General features: G+C 42.6%; 1 protein-coding gene across 3 annotated transcripts in view; it reads right to left on the bottom strand.

Moving 5' to 3' along the window:
• Window positions 1-690: 690 nt before the first annotated feature.
• Window positions 691-22,847, bottom strand: part of XYLT1 (xylosyltransferase 1) — a 201,437-nt gene continuing 179,280 nt past the window's right edge. For 2 of the 3 annotated variants that reach the window (XM_086759729.1, XM_086759727.1), the window contains 2 exons: window positions 16,978-17,311; window positions 691-8,632 (listed from right to left, as the gene is read on the bottom strand). In XM_086759729.1, coding sequence (XP_086615855.1) covers window positions 8,310-8,632; window positions 16,978-17,311 — 657 coding nt within the window. In that variant the 3' untranslated portion in view covers window positions 691-8,309. The remainder of the gene's footprint in view (window positions 8,633-16,977; window positions 17,312-22,847) is intronic. The other variant, XM_086759728.1, reaches the window with a different exon arrangement.

Consider the following 22,847-nt stretch of genomic DNA (forward strand, 5'->3'; position numbering starts at 1 on the left):
TGGAGCTGCAATCCACTGGGGGAACTATGCAAGAAATGTGTCTTGCTGAGCTCAGCCTTTCAGTAAAGGATGCATATTTTGCTGTCCTTGTAACCAGTCAGTCCTAACATTAATTCCTATTTCTGCACCAGGCTGCCTATTCCTATGCCCTTCTCGTTTCGGATGATGTACACCCTGGGGATGTGTGGAAGAAACTGCTCCAACACTCCTCATAGTTAATGGCCTTCAGAAAAGAGACCTAAGGCAAGCTCCTTGTTAACCCCTTCTGCCCACATCTTTGCCTTGACATCCTTGGAAAAGGCAGGGAGAATGTGGCCCGAAAGCAGGCATCCGAGTCTGAAAACTGGCAAACCTGGCCCTAAAAGCTTGGACGTGTCTCTGGATCCCATGGTGCAGGCAGTGCTGGGAGCCCTGTGGATTCTGACCCATCCTCCAGGCTGCCCGCAAGCAATCGTCTCGACCAACAAAAATTGATTGCCGAAAGGCGTCTGTGAACATTTCCCGCATAATTGCTACGGCTGGGAAATGGAGCCTGAGAAATGACTGACCAGGCAATGTACTGGCATCAGCACTGGGAACGCAGATTGGTAGTGCTTTCTCCCATTTCTCCTCCTAAATATCACCAAGCAGTAAAGTTCCTTTAAAAAAAGACTTACATTAGTGGAGCTGAAAATAATACGAGATGCACATCTATTCCTAAAGACAGTCTTTTTTTTTTTTAATTTTAAAATTCTGCATCTGAAAACACAGTATGACAGAAAGCATTTATATACAACTGCAGTGTTTTTGGTATAATACAGTATTTAATACATCCATTTCTTTTTCTGCAAAAAAATTTGCGTTGTCGGAAAAAAAACCCAAACAAACTCCCACTGACAAAGAATACAGCTAAGGCACGTTGTTTTCTGCTAAATGAAAGACAAAAGGGTGCAAAAACGGGTAGTGCAATAATTGCTGAAAATCACATTCTACTACAAGAAAAGCATTCTGACTTTGAAATTTGATTACCGGTCAATTTAAGACATTTCAATATCTCATAAAATACTCCTTTAAATAAATAGCAAAATATCTACATCTTTCAGTGTGTTCCATTTGAATTTCTGATTTTTTTAAACTTTGCTGTATATACATGGTTTTCTTTTTCTTACTCAATAGCTTACAAAATATTTCTGTACAGTTGTATGCATCTTATGATCTATAACAAAATAGTTATTTCTTAAAACTATATTACCACCAGGTCTCCAAAAATGACAGAATAGGAATAACATATTATGGACTATGTTAGGTAATACAAAAATCCAATCAGCCCAAACCAAAACCAAAATGACAAAGTCAGAAAAATCGTTTCATTAACTCAAATTAATTCTTTTTTGTTTAACAAGAAGTCTTGTTTTCTATGTAAACCCTTGTCAGTTGCCTTTGGGTTGTATCCACACCTGAATACCACAACAGGATAGGATTTGGGGTTCCTAAAAGCACTGCAGCCTGCCGGGAATATCGGTGCCCCTGAAACACAACAGTTCTCCAGAGAGAAAATTATTAAAGAAACCCAAGAGATACAAGCCTTAGCAGAAGTCCTCGGTTTCTGCTGACTTTGACACCCTTTGGATGAAGCTCCAAATGCCAGATTTTTGGAAATGCATTTATGACTTTGATGATACAGCCAGACTCCTCTGTCTTCTATGTGTACTGTTAGATTCCCAATCATCACTCAAAATCTCGCCCCAAATGGTGACGTTCTTCAGATTTTAAGACCATACCATTAAGACGATAGATATCTCCTCCCAGCTGCCAGTAAAATCTGAAAGGGATGCTATTACATCACGTCAAAACGAGTGAATTGCTCCAGAATCTGTCTTGTGCATCTGAGAGAAGCCTGTCCCGATATAGTCTGGAGATGATAAATTAAAAGTTATTAAGTTTGTACTTTTTAGGTAATTAAAAGGAACCTTTCTTATCTACAGTGAGTTGCAAAAGACAGAGCTCATAATTTCCTACAGTTTATATGAACGTCTGAGCCTTCCTTTTGCCCAAAGGGAAGGTCATTTCCTTCCCTCAAAGACTGCATTTGTAAGCAATTTCTATTGTATTTGTGAAGTGTAAGCTGACAGCAACATAACTGAGCTGTAATAGAAATCTCAAGGTGCCTTTTATTCCTTCCACAACAAACAGAAAAAGCGAGCAAGACACAGACAACACGTAACTTCCTCACACGGTTTAAGGCCACATTTAGAAAGGATGAAAGTAAGGCTTTTGTAAGGGGCCACACGCTGGATGCCACAACGGGAACAGACACTGGGCGATCCAGCGCTGACAGGATTCACCCAAGGAAAATCGGAAACATCCTGATTTTGGCCAGCAGGTCTGTGCCTTCTTTTGGATGTAAGCAGGAAAAGAAAATGAAATGCCATAGACATCCTCCTCCAGAACATTCCCAGCAAACTGAAGGTGCTCCTGTAGCACGAGATTGCCATCTTCTCAGTCAAGGGTGTTAATTACAACAGAACCAAAGACAAGTCAAGTCATTACAATATACAAATGCAGCGCAATGAACCGCGCCTAGAATTGTCACTCTGTTATCAGAGGCGCCTGTACAGTATCTTGCTGTTTATTTGGCAAGGTTACAAGTAATACTTCTAGCTTTTAACAAAGTAGAAAGAGAATTTGCATAGATTGTACATTCAGTTCAAGGAGATTTCTGGTACCTTTGTCGTTGTTGTCAGGTAAACGTGTTTGCAGACACAGTGAGGTAGCCGGTGTGATAGCACCCATGAGCAAAAGAAGGTAACCAAGGCAGAAGCAAAGAGCAGAGAGGGATCTACACACTACTGTTAGTACACAGGACCAAAATCAACGTGGTACCTGCAGTATCACACCATGAGGGTTAATCGCTGCCAACACCACACTTAACTGGGGACAGCCTAATGCTGCCGTGGTCCTGGGTAACACGGGCGGTAGGACCTTGTTGCCTCAAGATTTTAAATGCTCTCAGCCTGACTCTTCTTTCCCTTCCTGTGGTGGTGGTGGTGGTGAAGGTTTTCAAAGGCCAGTCTCTTCTACTCTACAGCTTTGAAGGGAGTTACAAATCAGAGCATTTGCTTGCTCTTGAAGACTCTACAGGAAAAAAAAAGGTATTATCCTACAAATCCTTCCTCACTGCCCTTAACTCTCATTCACATTTGTTTGGCTCCTCCCTGCCTGGCTGCAGCAGCGACGGCCCTCAGCAGGGCCTCTCCATCAGGTATTCCTGCGCTCAGAATCTCCTGCCTGGCCCCCAAGAGGGCAGTGTCCTGTCCCCTCCAACGCTCCGTGGGCATCACTTCTGGAGCTGTCTTGGCAGAAGCCTGAGAGTTTGATCTGGAAAGACTTTTTTTAGGTGACGGTTTCAATTGTCCATTAATATGGGTTTAATGTAATGTCCTACTTGGAGGCTATCTGGGAGGCCTTGAACGGTTGAAATAAAGCACGCATGGATTACCAGCTTTTCCCAATCTGACTGAAGCAAAGGCCAGCGGGAAACGCTGCGAGCCACTTTCTACCAGGTCAGTCTTACCCTGTTGCTGAAATAACCAAACCTGCAGTTACATATATTAAATACCCCTGCCTGAAAATCAGGAGAAGATAATTGCTGTCACTTTTACCAACGCCTTCATGTGTTAGTACTGAGCTGACTGAAGGCTGCTCTGAAAAGCAAACTTTTCTGATCTGCAGCTAGCATTTTTGAAGAAGCCTAAGGGATTTGGCTCATGCAAGTACAAAACTTCCTGCTCAAGGGAAAGCGGTGGAGTTGGCCAAGGTTTCGTATGGCCAACTCCTGAAGCTTTGGAGTCTGGGAAGACGAGGAGAGTGTGATAGCCGGCGGCAAGCTGGCAGTTCTCTGACAGCTGTGACGATAGAGAACTAGAGAAATCAACATAAAGTTGATCCTTGTTGCCTGGCCACAATAAAAATCTGGATCTTGTTTTCTTTTTATCTGGGAAGTCGAAGCGGACATCTCTCGGTATCAGTGTTTCTCAGCCTTGCTGTGCAGAAGGCACCCAGTTTGTTCAAAGTTTTGTTGCAGCACCATTGTGTTAAACTTTTGCAAAGTTTCAGCATCTCCTTTGCCCTTCACCTCTCCCTTTGGTCAGGTTTAGAGTATCCCAGTTCTGATTCACTGGCTTCACTACTCTGTTCTCAATAATCGTAGCCTAAGAGTGATGGAGGCTTCATTAGTATTGCAATTAGTGCTGCAGGAGATGGACAGAAGGTGAATACACATTAGCTGGTCCTTTCAAAGGTGCTGCAGGATCACTGTTAATATCCCGTTAAACAACTGTACGTGCATTGTGCACTGGAGCCACTACCTAGGAAAGTCAATTTGTAACACATGAACGCACATCCCTGTATCTCTAGGCTTAGCAATAACGAAGGCTTAACAACAGAGATACAGATGGACTTCCTTGTATAACACTTGCTATCATGGAGAAATTGTTAAAATCCTCTGCTTGCTGAAAGCACAAAAAATGAAGACCTAAATTCAATTCTAAAAAACCTTGAATATCAGAAAATGAAAATACAAATATTACTACTCAGTGTCCAAACGTCATCAAAGAAAGAATTGGACACATCTAAAAATGAACTGCCATTTGAGCTATTTCTGTTAGCCTCAGGGTTTAACATTACCATACAAACAGGTTTGCATAATGCTCACAGTGGCTTTGGACATAACTCATTAAACCACGTATGTAGACGTTCTGCATTTTGCCAGACTCCCTTTCTGTGCCATACTGATCGATCACACAAGTGTTACATGGCTATCGCACAGAGCGGGCAGGGAATTTAAACAAGCAAAGCATTACGCACAGAAACAAATGTGTGCACATGGAAGTACAGCCCTCTCCCAGAAAGGGATTTCGCTCAGAGCTGGCTTTCAGCTGCAGCCCTATTCAGCAGGGACTGGGAAACAGCACTCGCACATTCAAATGAAGGCGCATAACTTGCTTGGTCTGTACGAACTGTGGGTCCCCACTCTGAATTCTCCTTTTCACCAAATGTAAGATCTGTGAAGTTATTCTCTTCTATCAATATACAATATTTAGCACAGGCTCCGTGCGCCTGCCATTTCAGAACCAGAAAAGCCCCGTAGCAGGACACTGGTCTTAGCAATGCTACCACAGCATCAGCTGGGAGCAAGCTCTGATCCCTGATGGAAAGTCTTGCTTTCCATGGTTTATCTTCACAACTACAGCACTTTGTAACTCAGACACAGTGTCCCACATATCTGTGTCTGCATATTAATAGCTATAGTTTAGGCTGTTGTTTAGGTCCAAAACTCGACACTGCCCCTATAAGACGTTCCAAACAGGGCAGCTTGCTCTCTGATCCAAACGCGTACAGTATTTACTCACAGCGTACTGTCACACCTTTATGCTGTACTTGACCCTGAAGTCCTTACTCAGCATCAGCGCTCCGTGCAAGTTTTGCCTAAGAAAGGACTGCAGGACCAGCCTCTTCAGTTTTACATCTTGTGTTGTAACAGCAGCACTAGGATTGCCAGCTCGCTATGAAACTTCTTTGTGTAGATGCTTTTTGTCTTCCAGAAAATAAACTAATATAAAGTTTGTTTTGAGATATTTTAAACCTAGCATATAATGTAAATCGATATATCAGCAACCATTTGTTTTCTTTCCCCTTTTTGTACTAAAACAAAATAATTTATACCTTACATTTTAAATGATAAAAGTGGCAGATTTTCTTCTAACCACAAAGACAGGATTGTTGCCACCTTCTGCTTGGTCTAGTTAATAATGAAAACTTACCAACAAAGCACTTAAAAACATTCCTGCTTAAGAATAAAAAAAGTATCAAATTTTAAAACCAAGTTATCTGCGCGTGTGTGTGGGCACACCCTTATACATATGCTTATGTGTGAGACTGATGATTTTGTGACTACCCCGGTAGTCTTATTGAGAACAATCACTGACTAGGATTGTTAATGAATTTTATTGCGTGCCCTAAATATGATCTTCTTCCTTTAATCCGCAGGGTTTGAACCGTGCTGTTGACATCGTATCAGTGTGACCAAAGCCCTGGATCTCACAGTGAGGACTGGAGGTCCCCATAAAATCTGAACTTCATGAAGCAATGTTAGATTACAATCAAGCACTGTTAAAAACCCCCTACTGAGTAAGTAATAACACTGCTTTTCTATTACATAAACCTGTTGGCAACCCTGGTTTTACACACGCTTGCCTCTAGAGCTGATTGAAAAGCTGGAACATTATCTTGACTGAAATATTTCAACCAGCTCTCACTGCTACAAGCTGTCCTAAAACTACAGCTCTTGCGTCTGTCAAAATCAAGACAAAAGAAGAAAGTGAGGTGTGAGGGGAGGAAGGCCTTTTCTTAATAAAGGCAGCTTCAGTTAGTAAGAGAACATAATCTTCAAGCTGCAAAAGCAGCACCTACTAATTAGTCATTGACTAAAACATAAATAATAAATACCTAAATTGTTCCTTCTATGCATCCATTTTTGTGCCAGATAAACATTTCAATGCTCTGCCTTAATGCCAGCACAGCTGACACCGTAATTTCAAGTCCAAAGCAAACTGCAAGTAGCTTTAAACCAATACTACGGAGAGAGATACTACAAGCCACCGGGATCTGTGTGCTACAGTCATCTTCCAACTTGTTTAAAAGGGAATTCAACCTTCCTGGGAGATGCGATTACAGAACGATTTAAAGGTCTATTTCCCTCCTGATGTGGATGCTTAACTCGCATCAGCAGAAGTTAGCCATACACACAGAAGGGTAAACAGATACCTTACTTCATTACATCAACAGGATTTTTTTCCTAATTAACCCAATAGCTTTTAAGAGCCTTTTTTGGGTTGTGTTGTTAACAAGAGATTACCACAGCAACAACAACAAACTGTATGCTTTATGCTAACATAAAATGCATTAGTTGGAGATGAATTTGCATATAAAACCTATATTTTAAAAAGTAAATGAATTTTTTTTCCTACTGTAGAAAATGCAACTTAAAATGATGCAAAACATGCCTATTTGAAACAGGATGCAGCCTGATAGAAATTCTGAGGACAGGCAAGGGTTTGTTGACAGAATAAAGTAAAAGCACTGAGAAACATGGCACTGCTGTCCTTCACACTCAGCTTGTGGCTTCGGCCAGGAACCCATGTCCCACGCAGCCTTCCAGATGCCCTGCACAAGCCTAGAAGGACCCTTCTTCATGGAGAGCTGGCAGATCTGAGATCAAGGAGGGAATTAGTGTTAAGACTTACTAGGCACTACTCAAATTAGGGAAGAAACATCTTGTAGCAGACTTAGGTCCTAATTCTACAATTTTACTGGTTCCGTGCAACTCCACTGCCTGAGGAAAAAACTCAGCTCAGCTCACAAGCAAAATCAGCAAAGGGTGTGAGCAGACACATCACAACCCATCCTCAACCTACACTTACACGCTTGCTGTACTGGAAGCCTGCAAAAAATGCTTAGGTGGTGGTGGGCTTAGAAAAAAACCTGCAGATATGAAAGGGCTGAAATCCAAAATGCTTCTTTGTTCTTTAAGCTAATACTCTTAGTACCCAGACTCTGAACCTGACTGCATAAGACATAAAAGACTAATACAGGAAAACATCAGTTCCATTTAGAGTTTATAATTAAATTAGTCTAAAAAATCTCTGAAAATCATATGAGAATTTCTGCTTTTTCTTGTTTTCTCCAACAAGGAAAGCAACAGACATTAGCTGAGTTCAGAATTACTTTATATTAAAAAAAAAAGAGCGAAGGTGTACCACAATTACTTCACGTTCTGTGAGGCAATGCGGTCGCACAGGCTCTAGCCTGCAGTAACCGACCTCCCCAGGAAGCGGAAGTAGAAGGGAATTTTGCTGTCATTTATTCATGGTTGCAAAATAATGAAAGCCTATGAAACAGCAGAGGTATAGACAGATTTATTTTTAAAAAACACTTTTAGCAGTTGGTCCTTCACTGCCCTCTCCATGGCTTGCTGCTACTGTTTCTAAACCCGCAGAGGCGGTGGGTGCAGTGGCGCACAGAACAGCTGGGGCCCACGGGACAGCCGAGGCTGCAGGACTAGTGAAGCTGTTCCTGACAGAGCTGATGGAGAGGGCAGTGCCACAGGCCTTGTCAGAACTTTTTTTTTTTTTTTTAAATGAATTATATTGCAGTAAGTAACAAAAAAGTAAAATGTTCCCTTAGGTTTCTGAAATCTGGTGCGAGATTCGCATACGAGCAAGGTTAAATTCCCTTTTAAAAACCTATGCCGGAGGAGAGCGTACCGGATGCTACCTCAAGCGACCATCGGGTTTGACGGGGCCCAGCTCAGATTTGGGGTCCGGGCTTAGGGAGCTCCAGGCTGTCTGAGCGCAGCCCTGCATGACTGGGCAGGCAGTGGGGCCAGTGCTGCAGATGTCCACGGCTGACCAGGTGCTGCTGACCAGAGAGTCCACCCAGGCTTCCAGTCGGGCACCCACGAGTCCCGCGTTCCTCTTGGCCTGGTCCACGCGGGCGGCACTGATGGGGATATTCAGGATGGGGTTCAAGCCCTGGAAGCTCTGCTCCATGTAGGCGTTCTTTGGAGGCCCGCTGTGATACTTCATGGCTTCCTCTGGAAATGCATAAGTAAACCACAAAATTAATGCATTAAAAAAACCTCAAACCTTCAGGATCTAAGGGTACAGCAAATGAAAAGGCAAAAGTTCACGTGTGCTACAGTCCATTTCCCGGCATCGAGGACACATTGCATCCTGAGGACAACTGGCTGTGCTCAGCTCATCAGCTCCTCGTGCTCACCACTGTGAGCTCACACTGCAATGCTAACCTTGCAAGCGCTGCGTTAGCAGGGCGAAGCACTGAGGCTGAACGCAGCGTTGTCCTTATTACTATCGCGTACAACCGGCGTCCCCAGAGCTGTAGGACACCCAGGCATGACGTAGAGCCGTTCTGCGCAGCACAACAAAAAGGCAAGCCCAGCCTCAAGCGTGGCCCAGCTACGAGCTCCTGTCTGTACCTGGAGCCTGAGCAACGTGCAGCTCCTTCTCAGGAGAAACACATTTTGCATTCAGGAGAAGCTAATTTTGCCTCTTTCACTGCAGAAGCAGCCTGGGAGATGGAGATGAGTCCCATGCAGCTAAAGTTACCCCTGTGGATGCCCAGGGAAGGCTGTGCTTTGAAATTAGGAGACAGTTCAAAGATGCTTGGTACGAGAAGGCTGCCAACCCTTGTCAAACCTTCAAGTGCTATCATTGATTTGTCTAGAAGAAAGAGCCAAGATCTCAGCCTGTTTTTTGTTCTACAGTGATGAACCTTGCCCTGCTGTGGAAAAATCACAACTTTTTTTAGCTCAATCTGCCTCCAAAAACTGGGTGGTGCCATTCCTGGTACGAGAAGGACAACAGCATGGCCTTGGAGAAACCAGACCCGGTTAATAATAGACCCAGACCCAGTATCACTCCTGGAAGTGCTTCAGTCTCGCTGGGAAGGTACTCTCTAATGACAATTATATTTCAAGTTCTTGTGCTGAATAACAGATCACAACCATTTCCTAATGACACTTTTCTTTGCATTGTGGTTGCTTTCCCTACAGTAGCTCTCCTACGTCGGCACAATGCAGTACGTTGCCCCAAATCTGTAATATCGCAGTAAAAAATCAGTCAGGCTGTGAGAATGCCTTCAGAGCTCTTGAACGGGACACTACAGGCCAGACCACCCTCGTCTAAGGCTGGCTGGCTTCTTAAGGTCTGAGAGTGGACCAAGGTGCTGCTTGTAAAATCAGAAAGGGACCCTCCAAAAACAGAGTGCCTCTTGGGAATAAATTTTCAACCATTTCTTTCTGTTCTCAGCTGACTTCCCTAGCATCCCTGCTCCAGCAGCACAGAGGATATGTTTAGTCCTGCCAACACACACACTGTCTAGAACACAAAATGGGCCCATTCAGGGCGCTCCAGGCTAGGAACGCCACCGCACTCAGATAGCGTTTAGAGGCCAGGAATTACATATTCAAAGCTACAATTCCTTCCACATGTCCTTGCTGCCTGCACTGCAGCCTGACACTGAGCCCTTTCTTCCCCGCAGAGGACAGTATCTCAGGCGCTGGCCATAAATCAGTGCATTTATTTATAGGGAAAAAAGGGACATTTAATTGGAGCTTTGCTGTTATATTTGCGAAGGTTTTAATGTCAAATACTGTGCAAGTCCATTACTTCAAATCCCCAATTAAATTAGTTCGGCACATCCCCGTCACTTAACCGATCCTGTATTCATCTAAACCCCTCTTTTTATTTTAAATGACAGATATTCACAATAACCCCTAGTCAAAATGAGTTTATTCCATGCACATGTGTCAGAAGGGCGCTCTGCCAGAGCACTGCAGTTTAAGAAAGAGAACAAGTACACATGATTAAATTCCCTCCTTTGGAAGCAATTAAATATAGAAGACTGTTTGTCAACATATTAATTAAATAGGAACATTCTACGTAAAAATCCCAAAACAAACAAGAGTTGGCATTACTAGCAGGATCATCTGATTGAAACAGGCAATGCAGAGAGCTTGTTGAATTAAAGCCTGTTGTGCGTGTGTTTAGCGCATGGAACAAGAGGGATCTTTTTTCAGACAAATAACAGGATGAAATGGAACTTGCTCTTCTCTCTGGCTCTGGCTTGGACTTGTCCCAGGCTTCAGGACTTGGTGGATTATCAGGACTGGAAGGAATGAAACCTACAGAAACTACAGGACGAAGTGCTTGGCAATGCAGCAGATTTTTCTCTTAATCTGTGACCCTTGTGGCTTAAGATCAGTGTGTTGCTGTTGCTAAAATAAAGATGATAACCTCAGCATCTTCAACACATTTCAGTTTCTCCACTCTGCTGTTGCTGTAATTGTATGGGCTATGCTGTGTTTTTCACACCAACGCGCTGCTGTTCTGGCCTGCACCGCTACGTGACCGCCGCGCTCTGCTCCAGAACCGGCCGCGCTGCAGGGGCATGCCAGCAGGTACACTGGTACAAGCGTTTAACAGGGCTGAAGGTAAAACTTTTTTGAAAAGAAACATACAAACATTATCAGCAGATAGGAAAACAAGAGACTGCTGAGGAGAGTACTAAAGGGAACAAAACGCTATGTTTTTCAGTGCGTTACGGGCTCCTGCTGCACGCAATGAATGTGTGCTTCTCCGACGTGAGACACGCCATCAGACTCTGACACAGTGCTGGAAGGGGACTGCTTGGCCCCACAGCAGAATGAACACCCCAGGTTAGGCGTCTGCGTGTCCTGTAAAGAAAGAATTGGGTAACAGCAAACCCAGAGCCCTCTCCTGGAGCCTCCACATCTTTATTAAAAAGTTCACAGGAGAAAGTCAGGAGAATACTGCTCACCCAAGCTATGGGAGACATGGGCATTCCTCTTTGCATTAAAGGGGGGTGAGGGGAAAAAGAGAGATTATAACCGACTGGGCTGGGACAGGAGAGGGACAGCGTGGATCCCAAGCCCTGAAATGCTGCGTCATAGGAGGCTGGAGCTCAGGGGCACGCTTTTAAAGCACTGACACTTCAGCCCTTGCTCATGAAAAAATAACAAAGAATGTCAGGGTTGTCTCTATGAGACGTGTGTTTAGACATTTAAAGCTGTGCAGTCAGAGCAACCAATTCAAAATCAGCTGACCTGCAGATATTAAAGCAGATTTTTGTGCCAGCAAACACATCCAAAAAGCCCTTTGACTTCAGGAGGATGTGTATCAATACAAAATATATTCCATTGACTCTAAATTATATTTTTTTAAAAAAAGGGTTTTTTTGTCCCCCTTTTTTGTTTGCTCTTCACTCTGGGAGGGCACGTCATTTCTCAACGGCCTTTTCTTAGTATAACTTCTTTGGACTAAATACAGAGCCTGCAGTCAGCCACACAGGCTGGGATTTCAGTATTTTATTTTTATGGGGGTTTGTTCTTCATTTTGCAGAACAAGCAAATTAGTTTAGACAGAGAGTGGGGAAGGAATGAAAAATGTGGTTACCTTGGTACACATCAAGGCGCTAGACTGGTGGCTTTTTTTAAAGCAACACAGAAGGTACATCTTTATTTCTTTACTTGTGTTGAAACCCTCTGGCAAAGAGGTATTTTTTTATTGACATTTTGTTTGTTTTCTCTTGCAGCAAACAACACAGTGCTGCATTTGCTCATTGTGAAGCTAATCAGCTCCTTGTCAACTGGATCTGAACTAAATTTCGGAGTAAATCCCTGTCTTTGGGTTTTTCTCGGAATGACGATTCCAGGGCTTGTCTACTCTTCTGCAGCCATGCACTTGCCTGTTGCTATTCCTGCATTTATCACAAACATGTCATGGTTAATATAAATAAATCACAGCAGTTCTGACACAAGTTGCCACCCACTTTATAATTTGTATAGATGCAATTAGAATTGATTGAGCCACTGCAAACAACCAATGGCAAAAGAAAGATTTCCCAGTATACACTAAATTAGGATGATCTATAAATATGGATTAGGTTAAAAGGCCTTTGAGATGCACGTGTGCATGGCAGTATGTCTGCCAAAGCTGTCAAGCCTTTAAAAGACGTGGCTGCAGTCAGAGGGTGCAGGGACCAGGAGCCTGGTGTTCAAGGCACCCTGTCCCGTTGCGAAGCCGCGCAGACCAGAAGCACAGGGCATGCTATCAAGCTAGGAACTGAACGTGAAAGGTCTCTCTTAAGGTGAAGAAGGAGGATGCTCTTCTTCACTGCTCTTCTTGTTTAAAGGAAGATGGGTTTTATTTATTCATTTACTTATTTATTTTCAATCTAGTGTTTGGTATCAGTTTGAGGTTTGGGGCTTTTTCTGCCCCAGAAGTGGATCTGCCCACTGGCTCACAGTTGCCTATTTAGCTTTAGTGAAGCAGGTACTATACATTAAATGCGTGACAACTCATTTTCATTACTCCAGCTGGGAGACTGCTGTAGAAACTTTGCCATAAATATAAACTCAAATTTAAAAAATGAAATTGCTCTGGCTTTTTCTCTGCCCCTCTCAGTGCTCCTGGGAGACACGTGTGATCACACTTGGCATGACTGCTTCACACAGACTTTGTAGAGCACAGAAGGGTGGGAAAGCGGGATGACGGGGATGCAGAGCCAGCCTCTACTGAATTAGCTCTTTTCTTAGGAACTGATCTACTTGGTAGCTTGGATTACAGTCTGTGAACTTCTGGCTAAATGCTCTGAATTATACCTGTTGTTTGGCTCTGCCTCTCCAGTCCCTACTTAGGGGACCTGGACATCTGCCCTCGAGTCTCCAAACTGCACTTAAAATCAGGCTGCCTAAAGCAGACAGCAAGAAACCCCCATTCTTGTCTATTATCACTGCTAGTAACCTTCTACTGGTCTTCTCCCTGTTTTGTCTCCTCCACGTTACATTCCCTCTCTGTCTTGGCACAATTTAATCCTAGGGCATCCTGCTGGTCCTTGGCAGCCCTCCCGTGTCCTTACAGCAAGCATGGAGTACTTGGCTTTAACACACTCAGCCATACGGTGAGAAACTCAAAATTGCAATTTAGAAGAAGAATAAAACAGAATCTGGCTGTGCAGGATGCAGGGGGAAGGAGACACCGTGAACCTGATTCACAAGTGAATCTGATTTCTCCAAATGATTTATCTCACAAATTAACTTAATTTTTATTTTCTTTTTTTTCTTTCTCCAACCAGGCAAACACTTGAAGACACTCTTGAGCCAGAGGATCTGCTGAGAGCAGAGCTGATCAGTGACACAACTCAAACTAGAGAAAATAGACACAGATTTGGGTGTCTGGGATGAGAAGAGGAGCAAGAAGGAATAAATAACATCAGATTCTAGATTTTCCACTGACATAGCTTTGGGAGCCTCGTTTACGGTGGAAGTACTGTAAACCTCCCAGCGCACTCAGTAATTCCATGTAAGATCTGATCTCTTACAGGTCCAGGTTTTAAAAGGGAGAATGAATCTGTGATTTTAAAACAGTTTACATTCTGTCAGTTATGCACATCTGGACACTATCAAAGAAAACACCTGCTCTTGATTTCCCTTTATGGTTTCACTTGCATGCACAGACTTTAGGCCAAAATTAAATAAATGAGAACAGAAAGATTAATGAACTAGCTGCATATACTGTTTTTATAAACTGATAAACAAAACATCTTTCCTGGTAGCTGTCCCATGATTTTTTTTTTAAATTTTGAATTGTAATAATGAATTTTGAGAGTCATTATACAGGAATGAACATGGTTCACTTTGATTATTCAAAAGAGGAGCAAGTGGCTCCTTTCATGATGCTGGGAAACCAAAAGCAACTTTTCCTTGTTGTGGTCTGTGCTGAAGTGATATGTAGATAAGTGATGATTTAGGAAATACAGTGACTGTTGTCATATCCATACTCTCAAGATACAAGATTTTAGTGGCTACTGCACAGCCGCCAGATTTGAGCAAATGCTTTTTAGCACAACACAAACAAATTACAAGACCTGGGACAGATTTTTATGTAGCTAACTATGGGGACTCCAGTTTCTACATCTGGAGTTATAAGAGACAGCAGGGGTCAAATCATTATCAAGCAAATGACATGCAAAGTGGTATGAAATGTATCAGTCATTTAAAAAGCTTCTGGAGTGACAAATTACTTTCCAGAGTAATCTTTCTGACAAGAGCTATAGCTGTTTTTTTTTTTTTTTTCTCTCCTTTTTTTTTTGGTGGAGGTGGGAGGATGGTTGGAAGAACAACATTTTAAAGAAATCCCTAATAAACTGTATTCCCCTCTTCTGCTGACAATTCCTGGCTAAGTCTGACGAATGTTTTATTCTCAGTGTTAAGACAAGACAATAATACTATTCCTTCATTTTAGAAGATTTTTGGCAGCTTTTGCATTGTTTACAACAGTAACAGAAATTGTTCTTTTAGAAGTTCTAATTCTTCTGTCATACTCTCACAATGCCTTTATGTGACAGAGAAAAATATATTTAAATAATAAAGTGGTGACAAACTGACAAAAGCCAAAAATCAAAGCTAAATGACAATTGCCTGCAGAGAGCACAACAGTGTCACTGAGACAGAAAGCCTTAAAAAAACCCAAACAACAGAAATTTGCATTGTAAATACAATTCTAACTACAACAGTGCAGTGTCACTATCTACCCCTGTAATTAATTTCCTTCTTTACCTTCATGCTTCAGACACCTGGAGATTATACATCAGTAGCAAATCACTCCTGAGTCTTTCTTCCTAGATAATACTGTTCCCAAGCTTCATATTTCATTCCTATAGCAGATTCTAGTTATCATATGAATGAACAGGTCTATTTAACAAAAAGACATGAACCAGACCTTCTCCCAGTACATCAATGGGCAAGATGGAGTAACTATAATTTCAGTGGAATTACTCCAGATTCAGAGTTTGGACTAAAGGGAGTTTTGCCTTTACACTATAAAGTGTGGGCTCAAGGTTGAAGTTGAGACACCTGTAACTACTCACATGGCCGTCACGTTTTCAGGAAAAGCAGCAAGGGTGCTGGCTATATGTCACATTTTCCATCCAATTTATGCCCTAACTGTTGAATTAGCAGAAAGTGTGGAATTCATTAATTTCCAGGAGGTAAATCTGTAATAGCTGCATTTAGAAGTAGTTTGTCTCAAACGTTAAAAAAATATTCCTTCTACACATGGCATTTCTTCACAATTTATCATTGCCTATTAGCTAATAACAGCAGCAGGTTGTTGGTGGTTTGCTTTCTGCTTAAGAAACAATACCACCAAATGTTAGAAGAAGAAATCAGTAAGTTAGCTACTCTGCTGAGAAATGTGTAGAATCAAGCTCCTGTTGAGCAAGATAAGGGCTGCATTAGCTCTCAGCGGTTGTCTGGTGCTGTTTGCATTACAGAAGCAGCACGTTATGCTGACAGGTAAAAGCCTGACTCAGTTTATTTGCTGCCTTGTCAGGAAGAACTTCTGAAAACTGAATGTCATCATTTGTGTATCTAGCAACTTTAAGATGTCTAAAGTTATGAATATTAATATTGGGCAGATGGAAGCACTTGAGCATGTTAAGAAGAATGGTAAAGCTATTCATATCAACAAACGTACAGTGATCTTACTGAACAAGAAAACAGATGTGGCTACAAAACATTCTCTCTTCTCTCAGCCCAGTGTCCTCAGCACTGGCTGAAGACTCGAGCACTTGAACGATGCCGGTGCAAACTGCTGCTGGGGGCCTGTAGGCACTGGCAGTCCAAAACCGACCTCTGCATTTGGATGGCTCGGGGTTGTTGTAGCAGGGAAGAAAATGGTTTCTTTCTAGAACATGTGAGCATAGGTCTGATAGTGTACTTACCAGGAATCACTTACGTAACAGGTCTGATAGCGTACTTACCCGAATCCCTGTATCTGTAGACATTTCTGTAACACAACTGCTTGGCATGTACTCAGCAGGTTTTGGCAGTTATCAGGCAAAACGTAATGCCTGGATCTGACAGTATGTCAGGTGAGCCCTGGCCTAGGGTAGTTTTGTCTAATTCAGCATTTTGTGTATGAATGCTTTTATCATTAAACATGCAGACTTTGTCAAGATAGCAGTTTAAACATCTGTAAGTCTTTAAGAGCAAATGTGAACGAAAAGCAGCAGAGAAAGGTCCATTTTTCTTTCTGTTTCTAGATGATGGCTTTTACGATAGCTGTTAGATTACTGAGAGACTGAAGTTCTCTGGATTCTGAACTGTGCGTATTTTCGAGATATAAATAGCCTTTTGTTCAAAGTGGCTGTGTTTTACAGACTGGATACAGCCACTTCCGCTTGTCTTAGTGCAACAATTTCTTTTGATTTAGTAACTACAAAACTCTCTTCTCTTCTCCTTTTCCAATACAGTGCTACTTCATTTTTAACAGCAGCATTTACAGTGTATACAGACACAGTAACTGTATTATTCCTGTAACAAATAATAACACTTACCTTGTTTGATAGGCTGCCGATTAGAGAAGGTGAGAGGAGTAACAAGGAATTTGGTTTCAGCTACCTGTACCCAGTGATGCAGAATTTTTATCGTCCAGACACCGGGTCGCAGGGGCAAATTCAAAGGTGGTTTGTAGTGAGTAAATTCGGCACTGGATTCAATAAGAATATCATAGGTTGCTGCAATTACATTGACAGGATCCACCCAAATGACAGTCACGGTGACATTTGGGCCTTTTCCCCATTTCTGCATGCCAACCGGCTCATCTGTCGGCCCGAGGAGTCCTCCGAAATTCCGGAAAAGCCTCTCCTTGGCATCCCATTCGGTGCCAATCTGAAATCAAAGAGCACGTTGCTGTTAATCTCTGTAAGTATCTAAGACCTCTACATCAAATAGGGGCTCTAAATACACACCAATCATATTTCTCTAATGACATGAATTAAGCATACATATAAAGGCTGACGGCAACACAACCTAAGATCATAATATGTACAAAAATGCGAGACAACCTTGAATGCAAGCCTTGTTTTTTTGGTTCGACTGTCCACTCTTGATTGATACAAGGGATTTCTTTACATTGAGTGGCATAACAGGCTATAGCAACTCTCCTTTTCCTCCACGAGGAAGCAGTTAATAAAGGACCAATACAGGCTATGCATAGAAAAAAATATGACCCATCATCTCCTGAGTTATGAAAATGTATAATACATTTGAGAGGTGGACCTTGCAGTAGAGACTGCTAAGACCAAAGAAGAAGTGTTTGGTGACTTTAGGACAAGTCACATCAGATGCTTCACTACAATCTGTCCATGAGATGCTGTCTCCTTACGCTCCTTTCCTGCCTTGTGTGGGAAGTTATTTCTGGTAACCTCTTTTCTTACTGTCATAATAGTGACACTGTATTCTATTTATTCACTAACTAACAGTAAAGCAGCTGATTCACGATCTAGTGTAAATATTTAATGGACCTTTCTTTTTACTATCAGCTTTCATATTTCAATGCTCTTTTATATGAATGTTAATGGTTCACCCATAACCCATGGGCTGATACAAACTTACAAGCTGTTGCCATTAACACTTGTACACTACTAAAAATAAGCATCTCTAAACAGACAGCATGAAATGGTAGTAACTGGCCTTCTTAGGCCAACTGAAAGACTTTTTACCATGCCAGCACTAAATCTCGCATGCGTTTATGAGGCTAACTGTTAATGAACCACTTCCATCCATTCTCAAGAAGGCAACCTGGTAGACTGCAGTACTGAAGGTTGTCTACTTGCTTTTGGAGGAAGCGCCCACCTCACTTGTCCCATCAGGTCGTGTTCCCATGACCTCAAATCAAAAGTGATCAATATCAAACACAAAAAGATTTGAGGGACCCCACTTGAAAAGAAGAGCAGGAGAATGCCTTGGCTCCTTTTGGCAAGCAGGCGTCTGACGTCATTCCTCAGAAAAACACACAGATGTGTTTGTCAGCCTGATACTGAAACCCCTCAGAGACTTTCTGGTCTTCTTTCACCTTAATCTCCCAATAAACAGTGTAGGTGTCCTAAGAGTTGATTTGTTCCCTATACAGAAGTGATGGGATCCTCTTAAGCAGTCTCCAGAGGCCCACGCACACACAGAGAGAATCCCCTCTTTCACTATATGTGATATCAAAGATTTCCCCAACGAAGAGCTGTTGTCCCTAATGTTCACCTCACACAGGCATGGTCAGAATCTGCTTTCCTGAAAGCAGAACAAATAATTGTAGCTCATTTGCTTCAGAGATTTTTCTTCTAGATTTCATCTCATTGATGAGAATAAGTAGTTCCAACATAATGCCAAAATCCCCACAAATTCGTAAAACATAACAATTACCTGATGCCTACTACCACTGATACCTGTGCTGGAAACTGTCCAGTCCTCAATCCCTTCTAAATAAATCACTGCGGCTGGCAGACAAATTACAGGAGGACTGCAAACAAAAAGCTACAAAGCCAGTAGAATAAAAACCTAAATCCATCTGTCATCATACAAATTCCTCCTACTGGACTATGACACTGCAGAATATGAGACAAAATGAGCCTTCCACTACTCTGCAATCAACACAGCAGAATCACTGGTATTTCAGAGGTATTTCTCCTAGCACACCAGCTAATCAAACCAGACAGCGTAGCCCAGATATCAGACCTAAGCATCAACTGCCTCGAGGAGCTGTCAGCGTGTACTCTCCTGACAAGACTGACTGAATATGTATGGAAATAAGTTGAGAAAGAAAATTTCCTGACCAGATCTTATTATCTACTCCGCCAGCCTTCACTGAGTGCGGCCATGTCACACCTACTGGAGCTAAAGGGACCTGGAGATAATAAAGCCAGAACTTGTGAAAGAAATCTACACCCTTCTAGGCAAAGAAAAGCCTGTAAGGAAGCTCCTTCCACTGCATTCATTATTTCTTACTGAAGAACTCCTTGAAGAAAGCTTTCTTCATCCTCAAAAATTAAACATTCATCCCTGACATCCCACTATTTCCCCCTCTTCAGTCTCTTATCTCTGAGAAAAGAAATCAGAAAGTTACAATCCCCGTGCTCCAGCCTCCAAGTGACACTGCCTTACACCAGGCTGCACAAAAGATGTTGAGAAGTGTTCACATGCACAGAAGTTTATTAGAGTGGTGTGTAGAAGAGCAAAGGTTGCTTTTGGGGAAAACTTGTAACAAAATTGTTGGCCGGGTGTTAAGCTTTCTGCAGGCAGTTTATTAGGTTCCCTAATATAAACCAAAAGTTACAGCCAAAGGGCAGGAGAAGAGGGGAAGGAAGGGACAATTCTCATGCTGGCGGCAATTGCTTCCCATCAGAGCCTGTCACACCACTGTCAGAGTGTGCAGGTCCACGAAAACACCACCACGAAGGTAAGGCACCTGGGCACCCTGCAACCCCCTGCACGCCCCGAGTCGGGGCTGACACCGCTTGGGGCTGTGCACCGCAGGCCCCTTAGGGAAGGGGATGGTGGGGAGCTGCACACATCTATTTGCAGGATCTGCCCTCGATGCCCATTTTCCAGCGAGGGGATGTACCTTCCCATGCTGCACAGCTTACAGTACAAACTGGTTTTAGAAGCACCGTATTTTAAAGAGAATATTACTTAAAGCACTAGGTAGAGGTTTATACCTCTTCCCTTGAACTCCACACAGCTGAGTTCTCGGTACTGAGATGTCCAATTTTACAGGCCAAGAGATACTACAGTCCTATAATATTTTTCATAGCCCCTTAAAACATTGTAAGTAGGCTTTCACTTTCAAATGGAGTACACAAAGTACGGGATGGAATCAAGTAGTAATGAATATCTGATAAATTACGAAGGGATGTGGCACAGAAACTGATGTTTTCCACATCATTATTTTAATCACCATGATTCTGAGAGCAGGCACTGTGCACAGGGTACGTTTGGAAAGCTGGAACTCTCTCATTGGCTTAAAATTTCTGTTTCTATCTCTGTTCAGTCCAAAGATAAAATTTTCCCAAGATAAATTATGCCTTGATTATGGGTTTGTGTCTCATTGCTCACCACAAACAGGACCATTAGGTTCACACAATGCACACTAATTGCCTGCCACCTAGTTTATTTTATTCTCTGTGATGAATCACAAGTCTTAACAAGACCAGAAACGAACGTAGTGTTCAACCGATATACGCTGAGCCGAGACTTTCGGTACCGTACAGTAAATCAATCTTTTGCCCTCCGCGTAAAAGTTGTCACGAACCCAGGCTGGCAGGATCAATACTGTGTGCACTGTGCACAAGCCAATTTTAGGAGGTGTGGGAGTTCCATGCTTGGAAATCTTCTCTCTTGGATTTCCTGTAAGTTTATTTTATTTTACTCAGCCCAAGACTGAGTGCAGGAGCAGTGTGCCATTGAAACACTATCATTAACCCCACCGGCAGTCCACCGGCTGATTTTTTTTCCCCTTGTCTTTACACGGCGTATGGTGACATTCACCACTCGGGAAGCAGAGTCTGAAAAGCAGAGCAAAGGAGCAGAGGGCAGGAAGGGTTGACTGGAGAGATCCTATCATCTCTGCTGCAATTTCGGTTGTGCGTCAGGGTCACAGTAACACCCAGGAGCACGTTCAATGCGGCACATTTGTACTCTTCCTGCCAGCCCCGTTGGTGTCAGCTGGGAGAGCAAAAAGGTAAAAAGGTCCCATTTAGTTTTAAATTTCTGTCTGATCATGGGGTGAAAGTTGTTGAAGAACCAGCAGTTATATGTCCCAATAAGCACAAATCTTTATTTTCTTTTCTGGTGCTTAACCTGCAAACATTGATGCCTTCATCTTAGCTGAACTGCTAAATCTATTTTATACTTGCTGGACTTTGACAAAGAAGTGGCATTTTAATAAGCAGCAGCAGATCAGAGGCTTTCCAGCCACCCTGCAGCTGAAGAGGTTAACGCTGGATTTACACCAGGGTAACTGAGAGAATAATTTGGCTCAGAGGCAGAGATGCCTGCAGGCCAAGGGAAGGCAGAAAGTAAAATAAACAATTAAGAAATGATTAAATGATTTACTTTGTACCTCCTGGTCTTTTAAAATATGAATCATCTATGAAATGAGAGGACAGTTAAAGAGTTTAGGTGAGAAAAAATAATGAAAACAAGCAAGCAGACACTAAAACTGTTTTTGTGTATTTCAAATAGAAGATGTTTCCTTAGCCTGAAAAAAAGCTCACTAGTGATTAAATCCTTCCCATGCTCTGAACTCACACGGCTTCACTGCAGCAGCAGTTCTACAGGGCTGCTTACGGATCAGCCGTGCTCTCTGAGGCTGTGAAGAGCGGCTCATTAGCCCCGTGGGATCCCGGGATCCTCCCTGCAGGGCGGCACACTCCACAGCGCTGTGGGCACAGCGCAGCGAAGAGGCCACCAACATACCACTGCTTCCTGTCAGGGGAAGCTGACACTGGGCACCGCTGCTCCAGGACTCCTGTCTATCAGGCTCATGCTTGCTCCAGGGCTGGTTTTGGGGGAAAAAAGGTGCACTGGGGCCAGGGGAGACTTGACAAGTGGCCAGCGAGTACGGTCTGGTCCCAGGTTTGTTTCTTCCCTTCAGCTGCAATGAAGTCAGGTGTATTCTTTCTAAATACTTTTGCGTTCCAGAATACTGAGATCAATATATTTCTTTTCATCATACAATAGAACAAACTCTTCCTCCTGCCAGCCCCGTTGCTTTCAAAAGAAGGACCCAGAGAAGGCATCAGGCCGAAAGTGAGATTAAAAGTACCAAATAAACAGCAGAAATACGCCTACAAATCACAAGAATCAAAGCTTGTATGACCATTTATCACTGCAGGAAATGGCAAGCCTCCCATCAGACACATTGATAAATGAAACACACTTTCCATCCATCTCCTTAATGGCACATTAGTGTCATGGATTTGCCATGCACACCAAAACACTGAATCCTACCTAGGCATTTCTTAATTGCCCAAGAAGATGGTGATTTATGGACTTGGCCATAATGACTGGAACACATTTGTTCAATCAATTTTATACCTTAATTGAAATTCGTGGCTTAACAAGAAAAATCATGAAATTAACTGCTCAGACAGTTAAATCTTTAAAACAGAACACAGGTGTCGGGTTCTATTAGTGGTCAACTTTCCTGATACATTTTAGGGTACATTTTTTACAATCTATGTCAGATCCTGAGACAAATTCCTAGAAGTAACAGGATTTGTGGGAAATCTCAGCCACCGCTAGGATAATTTTCTCTTTTGTGTTACTACATCAATATTCTACTCACATGTGTCATCACTGCCTCACTATCACTAATTTTATGAGGGGTTTTTTTCAGCATATTCTTGAGAGGAATACTTACCACATCCCTGTT

This window comes from Chlamydotis macqueenii, chromosome 15 (assembly GCF_036417535.1).
Source record: "Chlamydotis macqueenii isolate bChlMac1 chromosome 15, bChlMac1.mat, whole genome shotgun sequence".
NCBI lineage: Eukaryota > Metazoa > Chordata > Aves > Otidiformes > Otididae > Chlamydotis > Chlamydotis macqueenii.